Consider the following 25,015-nt stretch of genomic DNA (forward strand, 5'->3'; position numbering starts at 1 on the left):
GAGCACATAGAGAAGGACTTGACAGAGATCGTCCGATTGGCAGTAGAGTTCATGTTTCCAATCTAGAGTGTTTCAGCAGAGCCATCGGAGCTGCTGAGATTCCCCCCAACTTCAGGTTGGCAACAGGAGTGAGCAAGTTTACCGGCGAATCGAAGCCTGACACGTGGTTGGAGGATTACTGAGTGGCTGTACAGATCGGTGGTGGTAATGATGAAGTGGCAATGAAGCATCTTCCTCTTATTTTGGAGGGGGCCAGAGCGTGGTTGAATTAGTTGACTCCAGGCAGTATATTCAGTTGGGAAGAGTTCGCCCGAGTGTTGATCAGGACATTTGAGGGCACATGCAAACGACATGCAGGGTTAGCAGAACTTCAGCATTCCGTACAAATACCAAATGAAACTTTGAGGGATTATATCCAGAGGTGGACCACTTTGCATCACACAGTGGAGAATGTGTCTCGGCATCAAGCAGTTTGCGCCTTCAAGGAAGGCGTTCGGTACAGAGAGCTTAACCTGAAATTCGGTCAGACAGGAGATATGACCCTGACCCGAATGATGGAAATAACCACTCGGTACGCTAATGGCGAAGAAGAAGACTGACTCCATAGTGGCAAGAGCAAACCAGTTGGCCAGGACACCGGGGGAGGGAATTCCAATCGGAAGCAGAAACGCAAAGCTGAACCCGCAGGACCTGGTGAGACTGCAGTTGTGGTCCAAGGAAAATTTAAGGAAAAATCTAAGGGGACTTGGACCCCCAAGAAGGTAAAAGATCAAGCAGGAAATGATTTACTAGATTTGTCGTGTCATATTCACACCAAGAAGGATGAAGAAGGAAACCTGATTTATCCCAAGCATACCACTCGATAATCTCAACTCCTTATCTAGCAGTTCCGATAGAAGCAATCCAGTGAGAAAGAGAAGGAATCTGACAAGGATGAAGACAAAGAAGAGGATTATGGTTTCCCCAACGTCAATTCTACCTTAGTGATTTTTGCTGACATTGAGAGCAAAAGTCGACTGAAAGTCGTAAACAGAGAAGTGAACATGGTTGCTCCAGCAACAACAACATATTTGAAGTGGTCACAAACTGCAATCACTGTCGACTAGTCCGATCACCCAGCACGCGTTGCCACTCCAGGGCGGCAAGCATTGGTAGTCGACCCAGTTGTTGGAGGCACTCGACTGACCGAAGTATTGATGGATGGTGGCAGTGGTTTGAATATTCTATACGCTGACACCTTGAAGGGAATGGGCATTCCGATGTCCAAGCTTAGTGAAAGAAACATGAGGTTCAACGGAGTTATCCCTGGAAAGAAAGGTGATTCACTCGGCCAGATCACTCTTGACGTGGTTTTCGGTGATTCAAAGAATTACCGTAAGGAAACATTGACATTTGAAGTTGTGGATTTTCAAAGTGCCTATCATGCTATTCTGGGCAGGACTGCGTATGCTCGTTTCATGGCTCGACCGTGTTACGTGTACCTTAAGCTGAAGATGCCAGGCCCCAGAGGCGTGATCACAGTTACTGGTAATCGGCAGAGAGCAGAAGAGTGCCTCCAGAAGGGCTCGAATATTGCTAATGATTAGATAGCAGAGTAGAAATGCAAGAGTACCAGAAGAATGCATATCCGAGTGATTTGGTACGCGCCAAGAAGCCTGCTTCAGAATCTGTGTTTCAGTCGTCCGGTGAAACGAAGCCGGTTCACATTCACCCGACCGATCCCAATGCCGCTCCGACTCATATCTCATCAACGCTCGACAGCAAATAGGAAGAAGCGCTCATCCAGTTCCTCCATGAGAACTAGGACATCTTTGCATGGAAACCTTCTGACATGCCAGGTGTATCCAGGGGACTTGCTAAGCACCATTTGCGAGTCGACCCTAAGGCAAAACCCGTTAAAGAGCTTCTTCGTTGGTCCGCCGTGGAGAAGAGAAAGGCAATCGGCGAGGAGGTGGCTCGGCTTATGGCAGCTGAGTTCATCTGTGAAATTTGCCACTCTGAGTGGCTCGCCAATGTTGTCATGGTCCCTAAGAAGGACGATTCACTTCGTATGTGCATTGATTTCAAGCATATCAATCGGGCCTGCCCGAAAGATCATTTTCCTCTCCCTTGCATCGACCAGATTGTCGACTCAACTGTGGGGTGTGAGCATTTGTATTTTCTGGATGCATATTCCGGGTATCATCAGATCCGACTGTATGGACCCGATGAAATAAAAACAGCTTTTATCACCCCATTCGGGTGCTTTTGCTATGTTACCATGCCCTTTGGTCTCAAGAATGCTGGTGCCACATTTATGAGGATGATTCAGAAGTGCCTACTCACTCAAATCAGTCGGAATGTGGAAGCATATATGGATAACATCGTGGTTAAGTCGCGTAAAGGTTCCGACCTGCTGACTAACCTCGCTGAAACCTTCGCCAATCTGAGGAGATATGATATCAAGCTTAATCCGTCAAAGTGCACATTCGGAGTCTCGGGCGGATAGTTACTTGGTTTCCTCGTTTCCGAACGAGGGATCGATGCAAACCCAGAGAAAGTTGGTGCAATCCTCCGAATGAAGCGCCCTATGCGTGTGCATGACGTTTTGGCTGCTTTGAGTCGATTCATCTCTCGTCTCGGTGAAAAGGCATTGCCTCTTTACCGACTGATGAAGAAATCTGATAAGTTCGAGTGGACTCCTGAAGCTGATGCAGCATTTGCAGAGTTCAAAGCCCTACTTTCCACCCAGCCGGTGCTTACTGGTCCAATCAGCAAAGAGCCTTTACTGCTTTATATTGCAGCCACTGGACAAGTTGTCAGTACAGTACTCACGGTCGAGCGGGAAGAAGAAGGTAAAGCCTATAAGGTTCAACGCCCAGTGTACTATATTTCTGAAGTCTTGACTCCATCCAAGCAGAGATATCCGCATTATCGTAAGCTTGTGTATGGAATTTACTTGACCACGAAGATGGTTGCACATTATTTCTCAGATCATTCGATTACATTCATCAGCGACGCTCCATTGTCAGAAATTCTGAACAACAGAGATGCAACTGGTCCAGTGGCAAAATGGGCGATTGACCTCCTTCCATTGGATATCAAGTTTAAGGCAAAGAAAGCAATCAAGTCCCAAGCAATAGCAGATTTCCTCGCCGAGTGGGTTGAGCAGCAACAGCCGACTCAGATTCACTCGGAGCATTGGACTATGTTCTTTGATGGATCCAAGATGCTGAACGGTTCTGGCGCTGGGGTAGTAGTGGTATCCCCCCGAGGTGACAATCTCAGTTATGTTCTCCAGATTCACTTTGATTCCTCCAACAATGAAGCTGAGTATGAAGCACTTCTGTATGGGTTGCGTATGGCCATTTCACTCAGTGTCCGTCACCTAATGGTTTACGACGACTCAAATTTAGTGGTCGATCAAGTGATGAAAGAGTGGGGCGTCAGGAGCCCGGCCATGACTGGTTATTGCAATGCGGTGAGGAAGTTAGAAAAGAAGTTTGAAGGGTTAGAGCTCCACCATATACCCCGACTAAAGAATCAAGCAGCTGATGACTTGGTGAAGATAGGTTCTAAGCGGGTGCCCATTCCCAGCAATGTGTTCCTAGAGCATCTTCACACAGCGTCAGTTCAAGAAGATCCTTTCATAGAAGAGCCCCTGCAACCAAAAAGTTCTACCAATCCGACTAAAGTCGAGATTCCAGTCGTGGTCGACCTGATCATGGAGGTTTTGGTCCTCATCCCCGATTGGACGGTGTCATATGTTGCATATCTGCTCAGAAAGGAACTTCCAGAAGATGAAGATGAGGCCCATCAGATTGTCCGTCAATCCAAGCTTTCACCATGATAGGTGGACATCTTTTCAGAGAGAGTGTTACTGGAGTTGCTCAGCGATGCATCAAAAGAAGGTCGAATGATCCTCAATGACATCCACTTGGGGACCTGTTGTCACCATGTGTCCTCTCGGACCATCGTGGCCAAACCATACCGAGAAGGATTCTATTGGACACGAGCAAATGAGATGGCGAAAGAAATAGTCGACAAATGTGAAGGTTGTCAGTTCTACTCCAACATGTCCCACAAGCCTGCATCAGCCTGGAAGTCCATTCCACTCGTCTGGCCATTTGCTGTTTGGGGATTGGATATGGTTGCACCCCTGAGAACTGGCAGAAGTGGTTTCACTCATTTGCTTGTAGCAGTCGACAAGTTCACTAAATGGATCGAAGCCAAACCCATCAAGAATCTCGATTCTGGTACTGCCATTAGTTTCATTAGAGAACAACCATTTAGATATGGAGTCCCTCACAGCATTATCATGGATAATGGCTCCAACTTTGATTTTGATGAGTTCAGAGCATTTTGCGCTTCCCAAGGCACTCGAGTCGACTACGCTTCAGTCACCCACCCGCAGTCGAATGGACAGGCAGAAAGAGCAAACGGTTTGATCCTCCAAGGGTTGAAACCCCGATTGATGCGTGACCTCAAACATGAAACATGTGCTTGGGTAGACGAGCTTCCATCAGTCATTTGGGGATTAAGAACAACAATGAATTGGTCAACTGATCAAACTCCCTTCTTCATGGTCTATGGGGCTGAAGCTGTGCTACCGAGTGATTTGCTTCACAATGCACCCCGAGTAGAACTCTTCTTAGAAGCTGCAGCTGAACAAGCTCGACAGGATGTTGTTGATCTTCTGGAAGAAGAAAGGGAGATGGCCCTGATCCGGTCGACCATTTGTCAGCAAGACCTCTGTCGATTCCATGCCAGAAATGTGAGAGGTCGAGCATTTCAGGAAGGAAAACTTGTGCTCCGAGTGGATCAGTAACGGCCCCATAAGCTTGCTCCTGCTTAAGAAGGTCCCTTCATCATTACCAAGGTGCTCCACAATGGAGCATATCACCTTTACAATGTGGAACACATGAAAGACGAGCTACGCGCTCGGAATGCGGAGCTGCTCCACCATTTTTATACTTAAACATTCGGTATGATGAGATGTAATAAGCGGTACCTTTTCAGTTTGTTTATCAAAGACACAGTTTAACAGTCTTCTAGATGATTGTTCTTACATATGAATGTGTTAAAAAAATAGTGGGTGGCTTAGCCGCGAACCTGATTCGCTTAAGTTTTACAAATACAAGCGAGTGAAGAGCAAGCCTCTCACTCGGGGGCTTAGCTACGAACCTGATTTTCCTAAGTTTTAAAAATCCTCCTGAGTGAAGAGCAAGCTTCTCACTCGGGGGCTTAGCCACGAACCTAACTCGCCTAACTTTATAAAATCCTACCGAGTGAAGAGAAAGCCTCTCACACAGAGGCTTAGCTGCAGTTCCGTACTTGCCTAAGTTTAAAAAATCCTACCAAGTGAAGAGCAATCCTCTCACTCGGGGGCTTAGCTACAGTCTCGTACTCGCCTAAGTTTAAAAAATCCTACCGAGTGAAGAGCAAGCCTCTCACTCGGGGGCTTAGCCACGAACCTGATTCGCCTAAGTTTTGAAAATCCTATCGAGTGAAGAGCAAGCCTCTCACTCGGAGGCTTAGCTGCAGTTCTGTCAGGGATACACCCCGCGGTATGACCCGGCCAGAATTATGACCCGGCCGGACATGGCGACTCACCAGAGGCCCGGCTGGAGCTTGGCAAGTCACTGGCAACCCGTCCGGACTTGGTGATTTACAGGCAACCCGCTTGAGCATTGTGATTCACTAGTGACCCAACAGGCGGGTCAGACGGACGACAAGGCCCAAACGGCCGGCTCATGTTATGGTGGGCCGGCTTAAGAGAAAGTATAAGGAATATTCCCTTATAAAGTAAGAAAGACTAGGACTCCACTTGTAATAGAGTAATCCTAATCCTACTAGGACTAGTCATGTAACCCGCCCCTTCAACTTATATAAGGAGGGGTAGGGCTCCCCAAAGAGGGACGAGCAAGAAGAAACAATCTCTAGGGCTAGACACAAAGGGGGAGCCGGCTTATGCGGCGACTCTCTCATGAGTATAATGAGACCTAGCCACAAACAACATGTAGGGTTATTACCGGATGATGTTTCCCGGGGCCCGAAGCTGTCTAAATCCTTCTCTTATGTGTTGACCCGCCTCGCGTCTCTCGATTCCGATCAACCCTTTAAAGCTACCGCATAGATGTGTTGGCCTCACGACTAATTTCTTACACTAGGACATCTGACGTGACAATTCCACGACATGTTCCGTACTCACCTACATTTAAAAAATCTTGCCGAGTGAAGAGCAATCCTCTCACTCGGGGGCTTAGCTGCAGTCTCGTACTCGCCTAAGTTTAAAAAATCCTACCGAGTGAAGAGCAATCCTCTTACTCGGGGGCTTAGTTGTAGTCTCGTACTCGCCTAAGTTTTAAAAATCCTACCGAGTGAAGAGAAAGCTTCTCACACGGGGGCTTAGCCGCGAACCTGACTCGCCTAAGTTTATAACATCCTATCGAGTGAAGAGCAAGCCTCTCACTCGGAGGCTTAGCTGCAGTTCCGTACTCACCTAAGTTTATAAAATCCTACTGAGTGAAGAGCAATCATGTCACTAGGGGGCTTAGCTGTAGTCTCGTACTCGTCTAAGTTTGAAAAATCCTAACGAGTGAAGAGCAAGCCTCTCACTCGGGGGCTTAGCCGCAAACCAAATTCGTCTAAGTTTTAAAAATCCTACCGAGTGAAGAGCAAGCCTCTCACTCGGAGGCATAGCTGCAGTTCCGTACTCTCCTAAGTTTAAAAAATCCTACCGAGTGATGAGAATTCCTCTCACTCGGGGGCTTAGCTGCAGTCTCGTACTCGCCTAAGTTTAAAAAATCCTACCGAGTGAAGATCAATCCTCTCACTCGGGGGCTTAGCTGTAGTCTCGTACTCGCCTAAGTTTTAAAAATCCTACCGAGTGAAGAGAAAGCCTCTCACTCGGGGGCTTAGCTGCAGTCTCGTACTCGCCTAAGTTTAAAAAATCCTACCGAGTGAAGAGCAATCCTCTCACTCGGGGGCTTAGCTGCAGTCTCGTACTCGCCTAAGTTGAAAAAATACTACCGAGTGAAGAGCGATCCTCTCACTCGGGGGCTTAGCTGCAGTCTCGTACTCGCCTAAGTTTAAAAACTCCTACCGAGTGAAGAGCAAGCCTCTCACTTGGGGGCTTAGGTGCAGTCTCGTACTCGCCTAAGTTTAAAAAATCCTACCGAGTGAAGAGCAATCCTCTCACTCGGGAGCTTAGCTGCAGTCTCGTACTCGCCTAAGTTTAAAAAAAACCTTACCGAGTAAAGAGCAATCCTCTCACTCGACCTGGCCACGCACTTCAAGCTGCGTCACAAGTACAACGTACGCTCCATCTTGATCCGCAAGGACGTTGAGGTGTCGGTCGTCTGCGACCCTCTCCTGGGAGCTGCGTCACAAGTACAATGTGCGCTCCATCTGGATCCGCAAGGACGACTAGGTGCAAGTCATCTGCGACCCTCTCCTCCATCTCGATCCGCAAGGACGACGAGGTGCAGGTCGTCTGTGACCTTCTCTTCAGAGCTGCATCACATGTACAAAAGTTTGTTCCGAGTGAAGGGCCAACTTCCATTCGGAGAGAAAGCCAAAGCAATTGTGTTCTAAGAAGAACCAAGTTCAGATAAATCTCGCAAGTTCCGAACCGCAGATAAAAGTACTCGGGCATCAGGCGTGAAAGAGTTTAACGGTTACAAAATCACTCGGCATTCTGAGGCAAATTTAATCAGAGCTTAAAGTTTGTTCACTCCACAGGAGGAGAGCTGGCCGGCTCGACGAACTCGTAAAAGTCGATTCCATCTGCAATGCGAGTGGCTGCTTCGATGAAGGTTTCCCTGAAGGATTGGAAGTCAAGCTTCTTGGTGTTGGCAACCTTGAGCGCTGCCATCTTCACTTGCTTGGCTTCTTTGAAGTGGACACGGACCAGAGACAGAGCAACATCAGCACCACACCGAGCAGATGACTTCTTCCATTCCTGCACTCGACCAGGGATCTCATTAAGTCGAGTCATCAGGGACTCGAGATCGTTCTGAAATGTCACCCTTGGCCAGAGTGTTGTGTCACAGCCCTAGAATACCTGAGTGAAATAGTTGCATCTGCACTTATGCATCATGTCTAAAATTTCTGAAAGTTGAATTGAGGTTTGTTGAAACCCTCAGAAATCAGTTCAAAAATAACCAACTTTAAAATCTTCTCAAATGAGTCCAAGAAAATGTCCCTGGTATTCTATAAGCCAACGCCACCACACTATTTAGATTATTTGCCACATCATGACAAACCCTAGCATATGTTTGGCAATTTGAATTTTGGACTTTGATTTGAATTTGAAATTTGAACCGGTTTCGAACCAACGTGAGTTTAACAATAGTAATCATGATGATGTGGCATCATTAGGAGGGAATTACTGTAGCTTAATTATCTGGGCGTCACGCGTACCAAATAAGCCAACGCCACCACACTATTTGAAAAAAATAGTGGTGGCGTTAGTTGTAAATGGCGCGCCACCAACGTAAGTTGTGGCTAGCACTATTTCCACTAGTGTGTCAGGCTAGCACTTGTAAGTCCTCTGAAGTTAATATTGGGCCAGTCGATTTTCACCCGAAGGAACAGCCTCTGGCTCGCCGGAGAAGCCCTCTGGGTCTATCTTAGGATGGCAGGCTACCAGATGTCTATCTCAGGATGGCAAGCAACCTTGGTATCTATCTTTGGTGTGTTAGGGGCTGCAGGTTCGCCGGAAAAAAAAGTTCATCGTCATGGTTAGAGGGATGGCATGGGGCGGAAGCAACTCGATGGTGGGCAGCGGTTGAGGGGAGGGCGGGGCGGCAAGGCTGGCGCGGGACCGCTGCCGACCGGCAGCGGCGTAATCCGGTGGTATGTGGGGCGGTTTCAGGGAAGAAAATGAACAGGTGGTTGGGTTGGAGGTTGAAGAAAGCGATTTGTGTATCTGATGGCTTAAAACAAAAGCTTGCGGGGCATGGTTAATTGGTTGCTAGCTACACGTAGCTAGCTACTGGTAGTATCAAAAAACGTCTTATATTAAGTTAAGGAGGAATTATGTTTTCCTTCTCTCCACTTGCTCTGTCCTTTCTCGCCTAAAAAACAAAAACAAAAAAATTAGTTATTCTCTCAATATGAATGCATTTTGATTGATTAATCGTTTCAGAGGGCGTCCCCAAGCTAGCTTAGCTTAGCTTAGTTAGTATGCTCGATCGATCTTTAGATAATTTTGAAAACATTAGTTAGCATTCTGCACTTGCCTTAATTGGGTCACCATGCATGCGTCAAGTGAGTACACATTACTGACACGTCATTGCTGGAAACCAAGCACTGAGGTAGTCCAGTGCTCGATTATCAGCACGTAATGATCAATCTTTCCAAATTAACGTGCACACACGTATATATACACAAATATACATTTGAGTCTCTGCTTTGCACCAAGGTCGATCATACTTACGCGTTAAGAACCAATGCATCTAATAGTTGGTTAGCACAGGAGAGGAGATGCATGAACTTGACTAGTGTATGTATTTTTAAACAAAATGCACGTACGCATGGAAATTATTAAGTTTGGGTTTCCAGAGATGAATTTTGTTTCATTTTCTTCCTTTGATGTTGGTTTGTTTTTCTAGAGTAATTAAATAAATTAATAGCATGCATTTACTGTACAAACAAATCCATCACAAACAACCACGCTTTTTGTTGCAAACATCACCAAGACAAATAGCTCAACAATGGATACATGACAGATCTGATCACACACACGAACAACACTGATACACATCACTGATCACAAGCTACTACGGACTGCTGGCCTAGCTTCTAGCTAGCTAGGGGGTCGCATGCATGCTTACTTTATTGGGCCAATGATGCTCAGAAGCTAGCTAGGACATAGCTAGCTAATTGGCCGACTGCTGAAGAATCCATCATATCCTGCTGCAAGCTCCTCTACGCACTCGTACAATACGCCCGCGGTACTTGTACGAACTACTACTACAATACTACTACTAGAGAAACAAACGGATGGCTCTCAAACGGCGGCAGCAGGCAGACAGGTATGATGGATGGATGCACTACTCACCATCACGGAGGCCAAGGTAATGTGGGACCCCTGTCTGGGGAAGCCAGGCGCCTCCCTGGATGAACCTCCCCGGCGCATACAGCCTAGCCTGTGCCTCGTTGAGGCGATGAAACCCATGCCAGTCGACGCGGTGGTCGACATTGGCGCCGGCGCCGTGGTTCGCGAACTCACCGAAGAAGATATGGCCCTCGTGGCCGCGCGTGACGCCGCCTTTGACGCGTTCCTTGGGGTTGGTCTTGTTCCAAGCCACCCATCCGTCCGCGTGGATGATGTCGTCGATGGTGCAGAACATGTACACCACGGTTGCGTGGTCCTTCCAAGGACGGCCCAGGTAGGTCTGGACGCCGTTGAGGCTCTCCCCTGGCGCCGTGGTGATGCTGCAGTTCTGCAGCACGAACCCAGAACCACCGAGATGTGCTCCGCGGCCTTGAGCGGTGATGACGTCGTGTTTGCCGTCGGCCGGCCGGCGTGCGAAGAAGATGCAGTCCTGAAACACGGCTGTCGCATCCCCAAAAATAAAGTCTACGGTGCCTGATATCTCACACTCACGGTAGAATTGCAGGTGCCGAAGGACAGGGCTCCAGTGATGATTGTACGGCCGACGCCATCGCCGATAAGCACCACGTTGTCGCGCCCTTCTTGTACGATGATCTGCTCTTCGTAGGTGCCGGCGGTCACATAGATGACGAAGTGCGCTCCTGTCAGATTCTTCCAGAGACTCAACGCCTCGCCGACGGAGGTGACGGTGACAGCGCCGCCGCCGGCGCCGCCAAGCTTGGACACCCGCACGTCCGGCTTGAGCCGGCGGACGCCGCGGTGGTGCTTTCCTCCGCGGAGGACCGCAGGAGCGGCCGTGGTGGTTGCGGCCAAGGCCAAGCCCACAACCACCAGGACAAGGAGCAGCTGCAACGTGAACGTGGTAGGCGGCGACATGGCTGGCGGCCGCTCTCTCGCCCTTGTGGTGGTTGTGGCAGTGGGCAGGCAGTGTGTGGATGGAGGTATCGGATGTGCCTCTGTCTTGTGCAGTGAGGTCTTGTGCCACTTGGTTTAAGTAGAGGGAGGGAGGGAGGGAGGGCCGGCTCCACATGCATGCATCTTCCCATAAATGAAGTAGGCAGGCAGCTACCATTCGATCAAGCCCATCGGCCGAAGAGAACCTCCTTTTGCAATGCAATTAGGCAGCAGCTAGGTAGCTTTAGCTAGGACGACGTTGCAATGCAAATGTAACCATGCATGCATCGATCGATCGAATTCACGTGCTAGCTAGGCCGGCTCCGCTCGGCCGGACTCCGCGGTAAGCGTACGTACTAGCTCGATCACGTATTAACTTGCTCTTCATCGTACTCCTACTCCTGCTCTTCAACGTACTCCCCTCCTAACTACCTATCCCTAGCTCTAGGCTCTAGCTAGCTTGTTATCCCTCTCTGTTCTGTCTCTCGGCCCGCCCGAAAGAATCAAGTACAATACAGTAGTACAGTACATACTCCTAGTGAGGAGAGGAGATGGAGGACCATGCATTTGTTACTGCTGCACTAACAATTTAATTGTTGATCAACAAAAGAGGGGGCATGCATGCTGCACTGCACTGCCATCCATCCTCCTTCTCATAAGAAAACGCAATGCAAAAAAAAAAATTACTTATACTGCAGCAAGTAGGATAGGATAAGGGGGGCGTACGTGGCGTGCGTATGGGACGCCGTCCCGAGCCTGCATGCATGCATACTAAACGCCCAAACCATGCATGTACGTACTACCATATCATGATCAAGCCCGTTTGCATTGCAATTAGCTAGGTGGTATAGCAGCTAGCTAGGATGCATCGATCGATCGATTTCACGTGCTAGCCCGAGCATGCATGCTCCTACTCCATACATCTAGTCTAGTACGTACAGTTGAAAATAAAGAACTAATGGCCAATCGAAGCCATGCATGTATCATCCATCCTTCCTTTCTTGTATTTTCTTATTATTATATCTCATATATATATATATATATATATATATATATATATATATACTCCATGCATCAACTACTATGCATGCTTGCTGGTGGGGGTGTGTGTGTGAGAGAGAGAGAGTGAGAGAGAGAGAGAGTGAGAGAGAGAGAGAGAGAGAGAGAGTATGGATGACGGACCACAGCGAATTTTAATTCTTGTGCGCGCACAGCATGTATGCATAGTGGAAGTAGTACGAACTAGCTAGCTTCTTGCTAGTGAAATTAGCGCAAGTATAGAAGTATGCAACACAATGCATGCTTGCTACTAGCTACGATCGTCTCTCTAGGACAAGGACCAGGAGTAGTACAGTAGCTAGTAGTACATGCATCAAGCTCGCTGGCTGGCTGGCTGGCTGGCTGGCTGGCTAGGAGGAGGAGGCATCATGCTCCGCTCGGTTCGGTTGATATAGATACATCATCTCTCTATATATATAGTCGTTGGAGGTTCCGTAATTAATTGGATTTCCTTCCCGCGGAAAAGAAGAAGAAGAAGAAGAAGAAGAAGAAGAAGAAGAAGAAAAGATGTAGCTTAATTAGCTAAAAGCTGTCTAGTTCGCTTTTCCATTCCATTCCATTCAGCACGGTCATCTCCGTCTCGTTGCAAATTAATTGGCAGCTTCCTTGTAATATTAACTAGCTAGCTAGCTAGGTCCATCACCTTCTGCTCTACTGTACTATCGTACCGGCCTAGTGCATGCCCTAGTGATCAATAGCTAGCTACGTACCAAGGCAGACATGCATCTTCACTCACACACACAGTCATCGTTGGTAAATCTGCTATGTACTAGACTGTTCTGATGAGGTGGTTTAAAATAAAAGAAGAGAGAGAATGAGACGGTGGGAGAGAAAAAGGAATGATCGAGTAGGATGGAGAGGCATCTAGCTAGCTAATTACTCTAATTAACTGGTGTGCGTGCAGGGCAAGGTGAAAGAAAGCACCGCCATCAAACAAGCCCATGCATGCCACTGCCTGGACCAGAGTTAATTTTAAGAGATTCTTGTGAGCGCGTAGCATGCATGCATATATATTGGAATAGTACGTAGTACTAGTATGTTTCCAGTGAAATTAGTGCAAGATTGAATATGTAAATTAAGCAGTGAATGCTTGCTATGCTACCATGCTATTACTTCCTCCGTTTCAAAATAGATGACTCAACTTTGTACTAATACCAGCTAGCGTCTATACGAATGTTCCAAGGTACTCCTTTAGGGCAAGGACAAGGACCAGGACCAGGACCAGTACGTACGTACTATCGAGCTCGCTGGCTGGCTGGATGGATGGATAGGAGAGCATGCATGCATCCATCCCGGCCGGCCGGCCATCTTCTTTGTCATCCAATGGTAATGGTATGGTAGTAGCATTAATTTGCTTGCTTGCTTGCTTGCAACGTACGTACGATGCAACGCAGCATTGCCCTCCGGCCGGCGCGCCCTTGGGTGTGGTGGTACGGTGGATGGATTTTGTTGGTGAATGAATCGAGAGAGATGCTACTCTACTCTACTCTACTCTACTGGAGTGGAGTAGTACGTCTCAGTTTGTTGCATTTCGTCTACAAGGATGGATGGGATGGCGTTGGACCATTGCGGGCATTCGCATGCATAAGTCAGGACTCATGAGCAGTAATTAACATGCATCCATCTGTGCCCGCCTACCGTGCCTACTATAGATATAGTACGTACTACCGCCACAGTCAAGGCATGTACACACGCACGCACAGATCGACCCACAGACGGGAAAGCTCAAGGCGCTCAAAGCTCAATGAATATAAAATGGATGGATGTAGTCAGTGACACGGGCGCGTAACCTACGACGACTAGCTAGTACTACGGACGACGTACCAGTACTACCTAGCTAAAGCATGCAGTTACTACCATGCCATGCATGCATTGCATTACGTACTTGTAGGAGAAGTACTCCCTCATTTCCGGTTCACAGGCTCAAATCTGAAACCATATCTAGAGTAGTGACCAAGCATGCATGCACTGCAATTTTAATCGTATTTAATGCATCAATTTAGTTAGGGTAGTAGTAAAGTAATGAGTAAGCTGCCTCGTGCCGATGCCACATGTATTGATGGACCCTCAACACCAGCGCTCCTCCTCTCTTGTCCGCTCGAGATAGATAGATAGATAGATAGATACTTCCTCCGTTTCTAAATATTTGTCTTTCTAGACATTTTACATAGACTAACATATATGGATGTATGTAGACATATTTTAAAATGTAGATTCATTTATTTTGCTCCGTATGTAGTCATTTGTTGAAATATCTAGAAAGACAAATATTTAGGAACGGAGGGAGTAGATAGATAGATACTGCCAGCTGCATGCATGCACACTGATGTACTACTACTTGACTAGACACGTACTACGTGCTAGCTAGCTTCTTCTGATGCATAGATAGACAGGGTCGGACTAAATCAAATCCAATACATGTACCAATGCTGATGCTGGTGATATAAAATCAACTACTCTAGCTCCCATGCATGATTTTCACTGACTTAATTTTACCTCACCACACCCCCGCTGTAAATAAAATAAAAATAATTATTGCCCCATAGCCTCTCCTCGTAATTAATAACCAAAACTGTGTCCACCTCCGTCGACAAGCTACGTTCCGTAACAAATTAATTATTAAATTCCATCATTTTCTTGAAGCTGCTACACACGGCAAACACCGGCCTGAACCATTTTCATTTTCATAACCAAGAATGAGATACAACACAACGGCTACTACTGCTACTAGACGTAGCACACAACACACACAACAAGTAACAAGGGAACGGAGAAAGGGAACCAAAACAGACTATGCCTAGCCGTACAAACCTTGAACTCGGCACCCAACAAAACGGAAACAAACCAACAAGACAAGGGAGGAATCTTGCTGGATCAATCGAACAGAGACCCGATGTCGATAGATAGATGTAGGTAAAAGAATCACCCACTTGTGCGTCGATCACTCTTCACCTTACAGACCTAGGCGAGTCGCATCTGCCGTCGATGGGAATCCCATCGCCGAGGCCACTTCGCGACAACGAAAGTCGCGGAAGCCACCGAAGGACAATGTTCTGCCGAGATGAGCACAACGCACACCTCCTCTCGGCGTCATATCAACCACCATCACCAAATGAGCACTATGCAAAGCAACAAGAACCTCTAACATCTTTGAAAGAAGGAATGGAACACCGAGACCTCACCGCCGCCACAAACACCCCTGAGAGGAGGCTAACTCGAGCAAGATGAAGAACCAAAAATACTTAGCTTGGCACGAATAAGCATAGCACTTCCACCACCACCAACTACTGAACACATGTCGCAAACCTCCGCAAAACCCAACTTCGACGAAAAAGGGTTTCCCCCCGCTTTGTATTACAAAGCAACCAACCGATACAACCGACGATAGGGGCTGGGGAGAAAGCAGCACAAACACGCCCAAAAAGAAAAGAAAGAGAAAAAAAAGAAAAGAAACAAATGCCGATAACGGCGGATCGACAAAAACGACGAAGCCTCGTGACCGCTGCGTCCACCGGAGATCACCCACCAAGCTCCGAGACTCCGAAGTGCCTGTACCCAACAACACCTCCAAGAAGGGACGCGACGATGACGACGCTACTGCCAAGGGTTTCCCCCGGTACACGGCGAGGAGAGAGGAAGGGTAGCCCCGACGCCCTCCAAGAAGGTCCGGCGGCACCCTCAGGCGCCACCGCGTCGGTGTCGGCCAAGCCAACAAAGATTTCTCCCGATCCCAGCCTCTCCCTCAGGCACTCCGGAGCTCGCCACCAGACCGACCACCACCCTGCGCCAACACGAACACGAAGCTTCCCACGCTGTCTCACCACAGTACCGCGAAGATGGTCTGCACACCGGAGAAGAGGAGTCGGGACTAGGGCAACAACACCATCGGCATACCGGAGGGCCCCACCTCCACCGTCCACGACGGTAGCCGACCGGACGCCATGGCAGGAGCCTACCGGGCCCGTGGCCCCACAGGCCCGGCCGGGCCCTCAAAGGCCTGGACAGCTCCCGCCTCCGCGCAGCAGCTGGTACGCCGCCGGCGTCGCTGACCCAGTCCACGAGACAGCGCTCCCCCGCATCAATCAAGACGCACCTACGGCTTTCAATAAGGACTCTAAAATGGAGACTCCAAGGGCAAGGAGTAAGTGATGTTAGGACACCACCGCCACACAGTCTCGCATGGGAGCGAACCAGCCGAACGAGGCAAGCCCCTACGCCGCACCTCCAGAGAAACGCCCCACTGTCGTCCTCGGAGCCGGTCACGCTTTGCCGGTGGGCGCCTCAGGCGTCAGTTAGGGGAGGAAGGCTTTTGCTCCTGAGTCGCCACACTGGGTGACACGTGGGGTGGAGGGGGTAAGCCACGCACGGCTATGTACCTGTATACTAAACTAGCGGTTGGGGGCACGCCCACGGCGCGCCGCCTGAAACGGCAGCTGTGCGGTGCCAGGTAAACTCCCACCCTTTCCAATGGTTTTAGCGCTGATTGATTCCCTGATAGCACGCATACATGTATAGCTGATGCATGGCTAAAGTGAACCAAATTCAGCAAATAAACAAGCAAAGTCCACTCCGGCATCCCCGTCACTCTACGCCAGACGCACCAAGCCAACGCTCGCCGGCGTCTCGTCGATTGAGAATCCCTGTCCGCCATGATGCAGCCAGTCGTTGCGCCTGTGGCCCGCGGCTGTGCCGCAGTCTCTTGACCAGGAGTACCGCGCTACCAGAGCACTGCTAGTCGCAGCAGCCGGAACATCTGCCGGCTGATTGGCACCTTCCTCCTTGTCTTGTATCAACTTCGATACTACACTTGTCTGCGGCGACTCCAAGATTGTCTGCTCCACAGTAGGTGGTGCCTCGACGGCTTTCTGGCTCTGTTCCCACTTTGATCAGCCTGTGACAACAACAACTCTTTGCACAACCAGTACAGCATCAAAAGACCACAATAGGTAGTTGCTTTGGCCAAACAGGAGGTGAAAGGGAATGCAGAGCATCTCTTTTGCATGGCACAAGACATTCAGGTTGTCTTTAAGTACAATAATTTAATTCTTATCTGATTTTTGCTAATACAAGGAACAGTCTGAATATTGTTTATAAAATCAACGATCCTGACTAATTAAGCTAGAAGAAAATATGCCCAAAGGAAATCCTTGCAGCCACTAGAAACAACAATGCTTGCATCATCAAAATATCAAAATTCACTATGCATAGCAGGAAGGTCCGATTATTAAGGAGAAGCGAAGAGAAGCTCAAAAGAAACCCTCACTGCTAGCACCGTTAACACACAAGTTCCCCATAGCTTTTCCACTGCTCTCCCCAGGATTCCCGTGCAATCGAAATCAATCACCAATCACCATGCCATAAATCAACAGAGTTAAGTCTTTGAGCATACAGAGGTGTCCACACCTGCATCATATAGAAAAGGAAGAAGGAGGGGTCAGGTTGGGGAGGATCTCGTCGAGCGCAGCTATTATATAATCCATCATTATAACTAAGTAAAAAAATGCCTTCTGCTCGACGGCTTCATCTATTAATGAGAGTTGTTCAATCACTATAGACACATTTAACATGCAGATACTGATAAAATAGCAATTAACTTTGATGATCTAATGCAAGCATTCCTCTAGTGCAGAAGGTTCATGGCAAACAAATGGAAATTATTTCTATCAATATTATGTTTTCAACCTTCGCAACAAAATATACCACAGAAGATAGCAGAAAAAGTGGAATATATTCTGGATCCACCTGAACAGAAAAAGAAAAGGTACAATAATAAGAAAATCAAACATACTGCATTTTTTGTCTGTACTTACAAAATCGTGTCCCACCTTCCATCCATCGATCCTGCACAAAAGTAGGTTATGGTCATATAGACGATGATAAGCAGTAAGTACAGTACAATCCACATCTGTACACTGCCTGAAAAAATAACCTGATCTGTCTAATATAGAACAGTGCAACATAAAGTGCCTAATAAAGCACAAAAACGTGATGCAAGCAAAAACTGCAGAATCAAATTTACAGCAGTCTATAAAGGTAAGGGCATAGTTCTTTTATATCATAAGCATCCTATGAAATTCAGAAAACTAAGTAACTTTTAGATCAATAGGGCGTGATGCAAGAAGTAATGTTAATTAACATGCAGACTCACTTCAAAATCATCGAGATGCTTTGTAGCATCAATGGAGATGTTTGCCACTATTGTATTTGAAGCTTTCCTCAACCACTTAAGTATTCGACTCTCAGTTGATCATGGATAAGAAGTTCAGGGAAAAAGATCATGAATATTTAGTAACTTGACTTCAATAAATCATGCATTTGTTGTTAATTAATCCAATTAATGCATACAATAGACAGGTCGGTGAACAGTTGATTGCTGAAAGATGTATTGCATATATCTCCAAATCAATTAAATTAGCACAACTAAAAATTAGATTAAATCATATGCATGAAAATGCTCATAGATTAATTTCTCTAGCTCAATTGTCGAGATAATAGCTCTGCTCTCTTTAGTGTTCACGCTATGTTGGTGAACAGTTGATTGCTAAAAGATGTATTGCATATATCTCCAAATCAGTAATATAAATAGTACTGTTACTAAATTAGCATAACTAAAAATTAGATTAAATCATATGCATCAAAATTCTCATCGATTAATTTCTCTAGCTTCTATTGTCAATATAATAGCTCTGCTCTCTTTAGTGTTGACATTTCTTTATAATACACGAGACGAACCTGCATCTAAAGAAACTGAGTTGAGATCTCTTTTTATTTGGTCTGGCATCCATACACTAACAACCATGAACTGGAAGATAAATAAAAGCAACAACAATAAAAAGAAAGTGGTTTTTCCTCATGTTGGATCCATAACTGGGAGGAGAGATTGAGAGACAAGTTGTACCTTATGCGTGCATGCGACCAAGAGCACACACAAACAGATCGATGAAGAGCCCAAGGCTCACAAGACGCCTCTGCTTCTCTTGTAGCATGCGTCCATTTCAACATCGATCTTCTTCACACTATCGAAGACGAGGAGGAGAGAGAGCCAGCCTCAACACCCTTCACCAATCCGGCTCGACCTTGTTCTCCTCCACATCCTCGTTGGCAGCGCCTTTCCCTCACTACTGGGACTGATTACATTAGGGTCAGAGACTGCAAGTAAACTCGCATGCCGAAATTCACTGCCCTCGTCCATATTCAAACTTGGTCTTCAAAGAGTTTCACCCGTAGGTGGCCAGAGATTTGCATCAATGTCACATGTTCAACAATCTCTCCAGTGACTAAAATATTCTTATCCACGGGCTGGAATCAACAAAGTATATCCAATGAATAGTTCTGAAGCCATATACTAAAATCTAAAATATGAAGACATGTTCCAGAAAACCAATTTAGTTTGCAAGAAAATACATTCCTCTAACAGAGACCTGAAAAACATGAATATTTTCAGTTTGCAAACGCATACCAACAAACAGGTAAAGGCCAGCAACAAATAAGAACATAGCACACTTGCAGATTAACTGAGGCTTCACTACCTTAAACCGAAAAAGAAAATAAAGATATCACAGGAGAAGTTTGGATGTACCCAATTCATCATAGCATCCCCCATCGACCCGTCTCCGGACGGTGACGGTGACTCCGACGGCTCCGAGATCTTGGACACCGACATGAGCGGCCCGTTGGCACCGGATATCCTCCACCCAACGTCCTTGTGGAGACTCAGGCACAGCTGCAAGCCCCATGGTTCTTCGTCAGAGGACGAGAGCGGCAGCCAAGGAGGATGGGACGATGTGGGGCTAGAGCACGGCGAAATGAAGCAATCGTAAATGGAGCCGAATAACTTTTCCTAAGCCAACGTCACAAGAGAGTAGCCTGAACCCTGCAAGCCAAATTGTTTTCCTCACTTCTGAACCCACACTGTCTTGAACAATGTTCCCCATCACCAATGCAGATGTATCAAACAGATCGTCCAAATCGTAAACATCAACAGATTCAGTTTTTTGTTGCTCCCCACCGACTATACGGCCTTAATACCGACGGAGTTGCATAAAGAAAGAAACACAGAGACATGAAAGCAATTTGCAGTCTCAGTACCTCTCGCCTTTGAGGTTGTCGTCGATGCCTCCGTCATCCCCAAGATCCTCCTTCGGCGTTCCGCTCGCTTAAGCTCACACCATAGTACACAGAGGAAACACAACATTAAGCAGTCAGCAGTCCATAACTACCATATACACATCTAATCCGATCCGACAGCTCAAGAAAGATTCAAAATCCACTCACCGTGTCGTGATTGTTGTGGTCAACCAGGAGTCCAGGAAGGCTTCCCCGAGCTGGCTTTGGCACATGAGTGAATCCTGAACCAGACAAACACCATAAGAAACAGATCATCACCATGCCAATCAGAAAACGAGAGGTCTAGGGAAGATCAAAGAAACACCATAACAACCTAATCGACTATATCTCTTCTTTAATAATTTCTTTTCTTCTTTGTAAATCTAATTTTTCAACATGGCAGAAGGATTTATCCCTATCCAATCTTGCAGATCTAAATTTCCTATGTGCCATATATGTTAATACCCCCAGCCTAAAATCCGAGAAGTGCAAAAACAAAAAAACTGAGAAAGTTCCCTTGGTTATTATATGTTTTTGTCAAACTGGCAAAATCATCTATAGGCAGTACAAGTTTTACGCCGCCTACAAGAACTGAACTTCCACGGCCACCTCACAAATGTAGGAAAAAGTTAGGCAAGCAACAATATATTGAGGATGGAAAATATGCTTATCGATACATTAGTAGAGAAACCAATCATATACCTTCAGATTTAACGACGCAATTATCCTAGAAAAGATCTTAAGCATGGAGAGCTCTTCAACTGAATGAAAAACAACAAATCAGCATATCAATCAACAACATAAGAGACAGTTTGTTAGCAAATCCAGCAGTAAACAAAAAACACACCGCTAATTCTTAATATCATAAACCTGTAAGATTTGTACACACAGAGCAATGTCAATAATTCTTACGCCAAATCAGTATACCATCAACATAGTACAACACCGACTAAAGAAAATCATTTCAACATGAATCCGACGAACCATAGAGAACTAACTAAGGGATAATTAAGGTGTAAATGCAGGCACATACCTCTGCTTATAGAAGTATCTCTTACAGTACTCTCTTCCACAGCTTGATTACAGATCTAAGCTTCTATGTAGCATGCACCTGAGAGCCAGACATGGCAATGATGAGCATTGATATATTAAGAAATATATTCGTTCAAGTCAGAGGCAGAAAAAAGAGAACACTCATTCAGTTACAATTTTCTAACCTTTAAATTCTCACTCCTCTTCCACGAAAAAAGATGCTAACTGAATAATATTATTCCCTGTCATAAGAATGATATTATTTAGTGTCCAAGAAATGTCAGGTTGCTGGATTAGTTCAAGGGACAATTTAGACAGCCAAAATAACAATAACACGCACGCATCAGACTCCTCTCTGTTTTTGCGTGGCTGTAGAGAAGGTTGTGGAGGACGGTGTGATCTCACCTGACAGGACCTGCCTCTGTTGCCGTGCGCGAAGAAGAGGATTGCGGAAGGAGGCGGCTGCGTGTGACGAAGATGGTGCAAGGATGGAGGCGGCAGCGCTCGGACCACCATCGATGCTCCTCTCCTTCCTTCTCTCTCTCCCTCATCTTCTCTCACTTCTGCAGGGACCGGTCCATGGCGCTGCATTAAATCGAGCGCCCCCGCCATAGCACTTGGCCTGCAGGTCGCCGCCGCTGCCGGAGATGCCCACCACTGTGCCCGCACGCCTCTGATCCGGCGGGATCCCCTACTCCTCCACCTCCATCGAGAAGACCAGGCGGTGACTGATGAGGAGGAGGGGTGCTGCGAGTTTGCTTCTGTTGCGTGGTAGAGCAGATTTGCTTCGTATTTACTCGGGGGAGGTGTTATCACGGGATGGTTTTACCTCGACACAGTAAAAGGGAGACGACCCACAGGTCAGCGAACCACGGCCCCGCGCACGTACGCAAGCCCCGTAACCGACGCCCACAACGCCAGGACGAGACAGAGGAAGGTCCCACCCGCACCCAATGAAATCGCCCACCCAGCACGCGCAGAACCAACCACCAGCCTCCAACTGGCCGCGCAGCACACGACGTGATTGGGCAGCCGCCTCGCTCTCGATTTACCCCGCAAATATCTCTCGCTCTCGATTTACCTGGACAGTACCATGGCGACGTGGCTATCGCAAGAAAACGAGCTTGATGCACACCTTATTGTTTTGGATTCCATCATTTATTCCAGACTATCATACAAATATACTACTACATATATAGCATCTTCCTGCAATTCGCCTATATATATCACCCCGGCCATCATATAAGTATGATTCGCCCCTCCATTTCTAATTTTCTACCTCGCGTGCATATTATATATATTAGGCTTATCCTAATTTCAACTTTGTAAAGTATGTGTCTTTCTTGCACTTGGTTTCTCTATGCAAGGACAGCTCCAACGGCAACCAGCAAAATACACCCGCATCTGTCCGCGGACATAGATGTGAGAGGACGCCATCCAACCGTAGCATGTATATATCCATCAGCAAATTCAAATTCAAATGTACGCTAGTCCACACAACACGCCGGATCACACCCACGCTAGATCGCATCCCCGATCACAACCAAAAAAAAAGGTAAATATGCTTAATTTTTACATGCTTGAATCCAAAATAATATCAGTCCGACAGTCCATGCATTTCTGCCCTTCTAGACCAGCAATCGCAGTAAGCTGCTCCCCGATCAAGGAGGTGTCGTTGCCGCCGCGTAGGCAGCCTCTGCATCCGTGTCCGCCTCCGCCTCCACCGCGTCCTCATCTTCCACCGCATTCAAGGTCAACATCTTGCCGTCCCCGCATTGACGGCAATCTTCACCTCTTCTCCTCGAGCGCCGCCTTCCTCTATTCGATCATGGCCCTCCTCTCTTTGAGCTGGATCTTTTTGTCTGTCGCCTTCATGAACTGTTTGAACCTCTCTGCCTTCCTCTCCTCCTTGATGTCCGAGCGCCTCACACATGCCTCCTCCTTCGCCAAGTCTCCTCGAACCTCTCCGTCAGCTTGGCTACCGCACCTTCTCGCTTCATCCTCTCCTCCTCCCACTTCTTGCCCTGTAAAATTCTTCTAACCTTTTTCAGCGGTTCTTGGGTTAGTTCGGTAGCGTCGCCAGTTTCTTCCTCGTTGGCTTGGGCATCGGTCTTAGCAATGAAAATGTTCCACTTCGGTTGCCCATTCAACTTCAACCAACAATGCATGACGACCATGAAGGACTTCTTCTTCAACTTCTTGTATATCACACAAGCACGAGTAGGCTACAAACTAAAACAATGCATATCTGTATAGTGAGCAACAAAACAATCCATGTGCGGCTAGTGATCAACAAAACTAAATCATATCCGGCTGGTGATCAACAAAACTAAAGCATATACGGCTCGTGATCAACAAAACTAAAGCATATCCAGCTCGTGATCAACAAAACTAAAGTATATCTCGCTAGTAATCAACTTATTTGCTCGGTGATTTGTGCACCGCTAGGCCACCTTGCAATGAGATGCTTCAAGTGCCCGCAATACTTGGAGACGACCTCTTGGATGGTGTACCATCGATGGTTGAGTTACTTACACTCACGGTTATGGATCAACGCGTCGGAGTAGGGCACGAAATGTTTGTGCTCATGGAACCATATGTAAATGTTTCTCCAAAAGGTTGTGCCCTTTTGCTCCGTGCTGAGGAGAGGATCAAGACTAGTGGCCAACCATGCATCGCACAACAGGTTGTCCTCCCGCATGTTGAAGCGTTCTCCTCTAACTTTCTTCTTCAGACCGCTGGCTGTATCATCCGGATCATCGACGACGTCATCGTCCTCCTCCTCCCCCTTCGGATGCTGCTCTCCGGCGGCCCAATGCTGTTGTTGTTGTTGTGTGCCATCGCCGCCCTTGGTGTAGGACTGTTGCGTGGCCGTCTGGGTGTAGGACTGCTGCTGTTGGTAGTTGCCGGACTAGGTGGGATCCGAGTCTTCCACCTGCCTGTCCTCATAGCCCCCTTCTCCTCCCTCGCCTCCATCGTGTATGATGTCAACCATCTCCGTGTCCGCGTCATATGCCGGCTCCACCGCTCTGGGCCTTGCAGCAAACAGTGTGTTGGCACGCACCTGCTCCCAGCCCGTGCCCGGACGAGTGGCAGCAAAGAATACTCGGAGAAGAGTGGCACCACATTAATGTCGACCATGTAAGGCACCGTACGTCGGGGGTTCCGAGCTGCTTGGCGGTGTAGTAGTACGAAGGCTTGTAAGCTCCGACCACGGTGCTGTCTGTACTGTCGGCGCACCCATCTGTCGGCGTCCACCACGGCCGTGCCAACCGCTATGTCCGCCATAACCTCCACACCCATCGCCACCACTAGGCCCACCGATGGCCAACTGCTTCTTGAGTTTCTCCTTCTTTGCGGCCTTCACTTTGACGAGACGATTTGGCTGCGTGTCCGAGCTGATCTTTGGGGTGAGCGTGATGCTCGGATCCTCTGAAACCTCCACCAGCTCCATCTTCGACAGTTTCATGCGTCGGCGGCAGAAGAAAGGAGAGGGTGGGAGAAACGAGCGGGAATTAGGCGGAGAGCGGCGAGGAATGGAAGAAGAGAGTGAGCGATTTTGGCACGAAAACAGTGCGGGATGATACAAAAACGTGGGCTCCGCCTTCATTTTGGTTGCGCTAGGGGGGCGGAGAGCGATGTTTCGCGTGTCCGGACTCCCGCAAATCTCCTCGACGCTTGTCTCCAGTTTGCGGTAGAAAATGCACCGCGGGCCAATACATGCCTGTGTTGGATGGCTTCCGCGGTCCGGACAACGCGGTCTGGATGGTTGCGGAAGGTTTGAGGGTCGGGATTGGAAATGCCCTAAGGCTGCGACATGCA

General features: G+C 47.6%; 1 protein-coding gene, 1 long non-coding RNA gene and 1 pseudogene across 3 annotated transcripts; 1 reads left to right on the plus strand and 2 right to left on the minus strand.

Annotated features, from left to right (window-relative positions):
* The first annotated feature begins 3,439 nt into the window (after nt 1–3,439).
* On the plus strand, nt 3,440–3,829 carry LOC147993214 (uncharacterized). Its single transcript, XM_087539258.1, has one exon. It carries the CDS (start codon nt 3,440–3,442, stop codon nt 3,827–3,829), a length of 390 nt encoding a protein of 129 aa, XP_087395384.1.
* Nucleotides 3,830–9,673: 5,844 nt separating this feature from the next.
* On the minus strand, nt 9,674–11,059 carry LOC147993215 (putative pectinesterase/pectinesterase inhibitor 25; annotated as a pseudogene).
* Nucleotides 11,060–17,026: 5,967 nt separating this feature from the next.
* LOC125534658 (uncharacterized) lies at nt 17,027–21,989 on the minus strand. Of its 2 annotated transcripts, none has more exons than XR_015610148.1 (9): nt 21,599–21,989; nt 21,379–21,435; nt 21,195–21,272; nt 20,864–20,922; nt 20,144–20,403; nt 19,635–19,928; nt 18,954–19,476; nt 17,866–17,896; nt 17,027–17,458 (listed from the first exon to the last, which is right to left on the minus strand). It is a non-coding gene; the product is annotated as an uncharacterized LOC125534658 (long non-coding RNA). The 2 variants fall into 2 exon arrangements; XR_015610147.1 differs by having other exon boundaries at nt 18,954–19,354; nt 21,599–21,988.
* Between the last annotated feature and the right edge of the window lie 3,026 nt (nt 21,990–25,015).

This window comes from Triticum urartu, chromosome 1A (genome assembly GCF_056163025.1).
Source record: "Triticum urartu cultivar PI428250 chromosome 1A, HENAU_Tu73, whole genome shotgun sequence".
NCBI classification, from domain to species: Eukaryota; Viridiplantae; Streptophyta; class Magnoliopsida; order Poales; family Poaceae; genus Triticum; species Triticum urartu.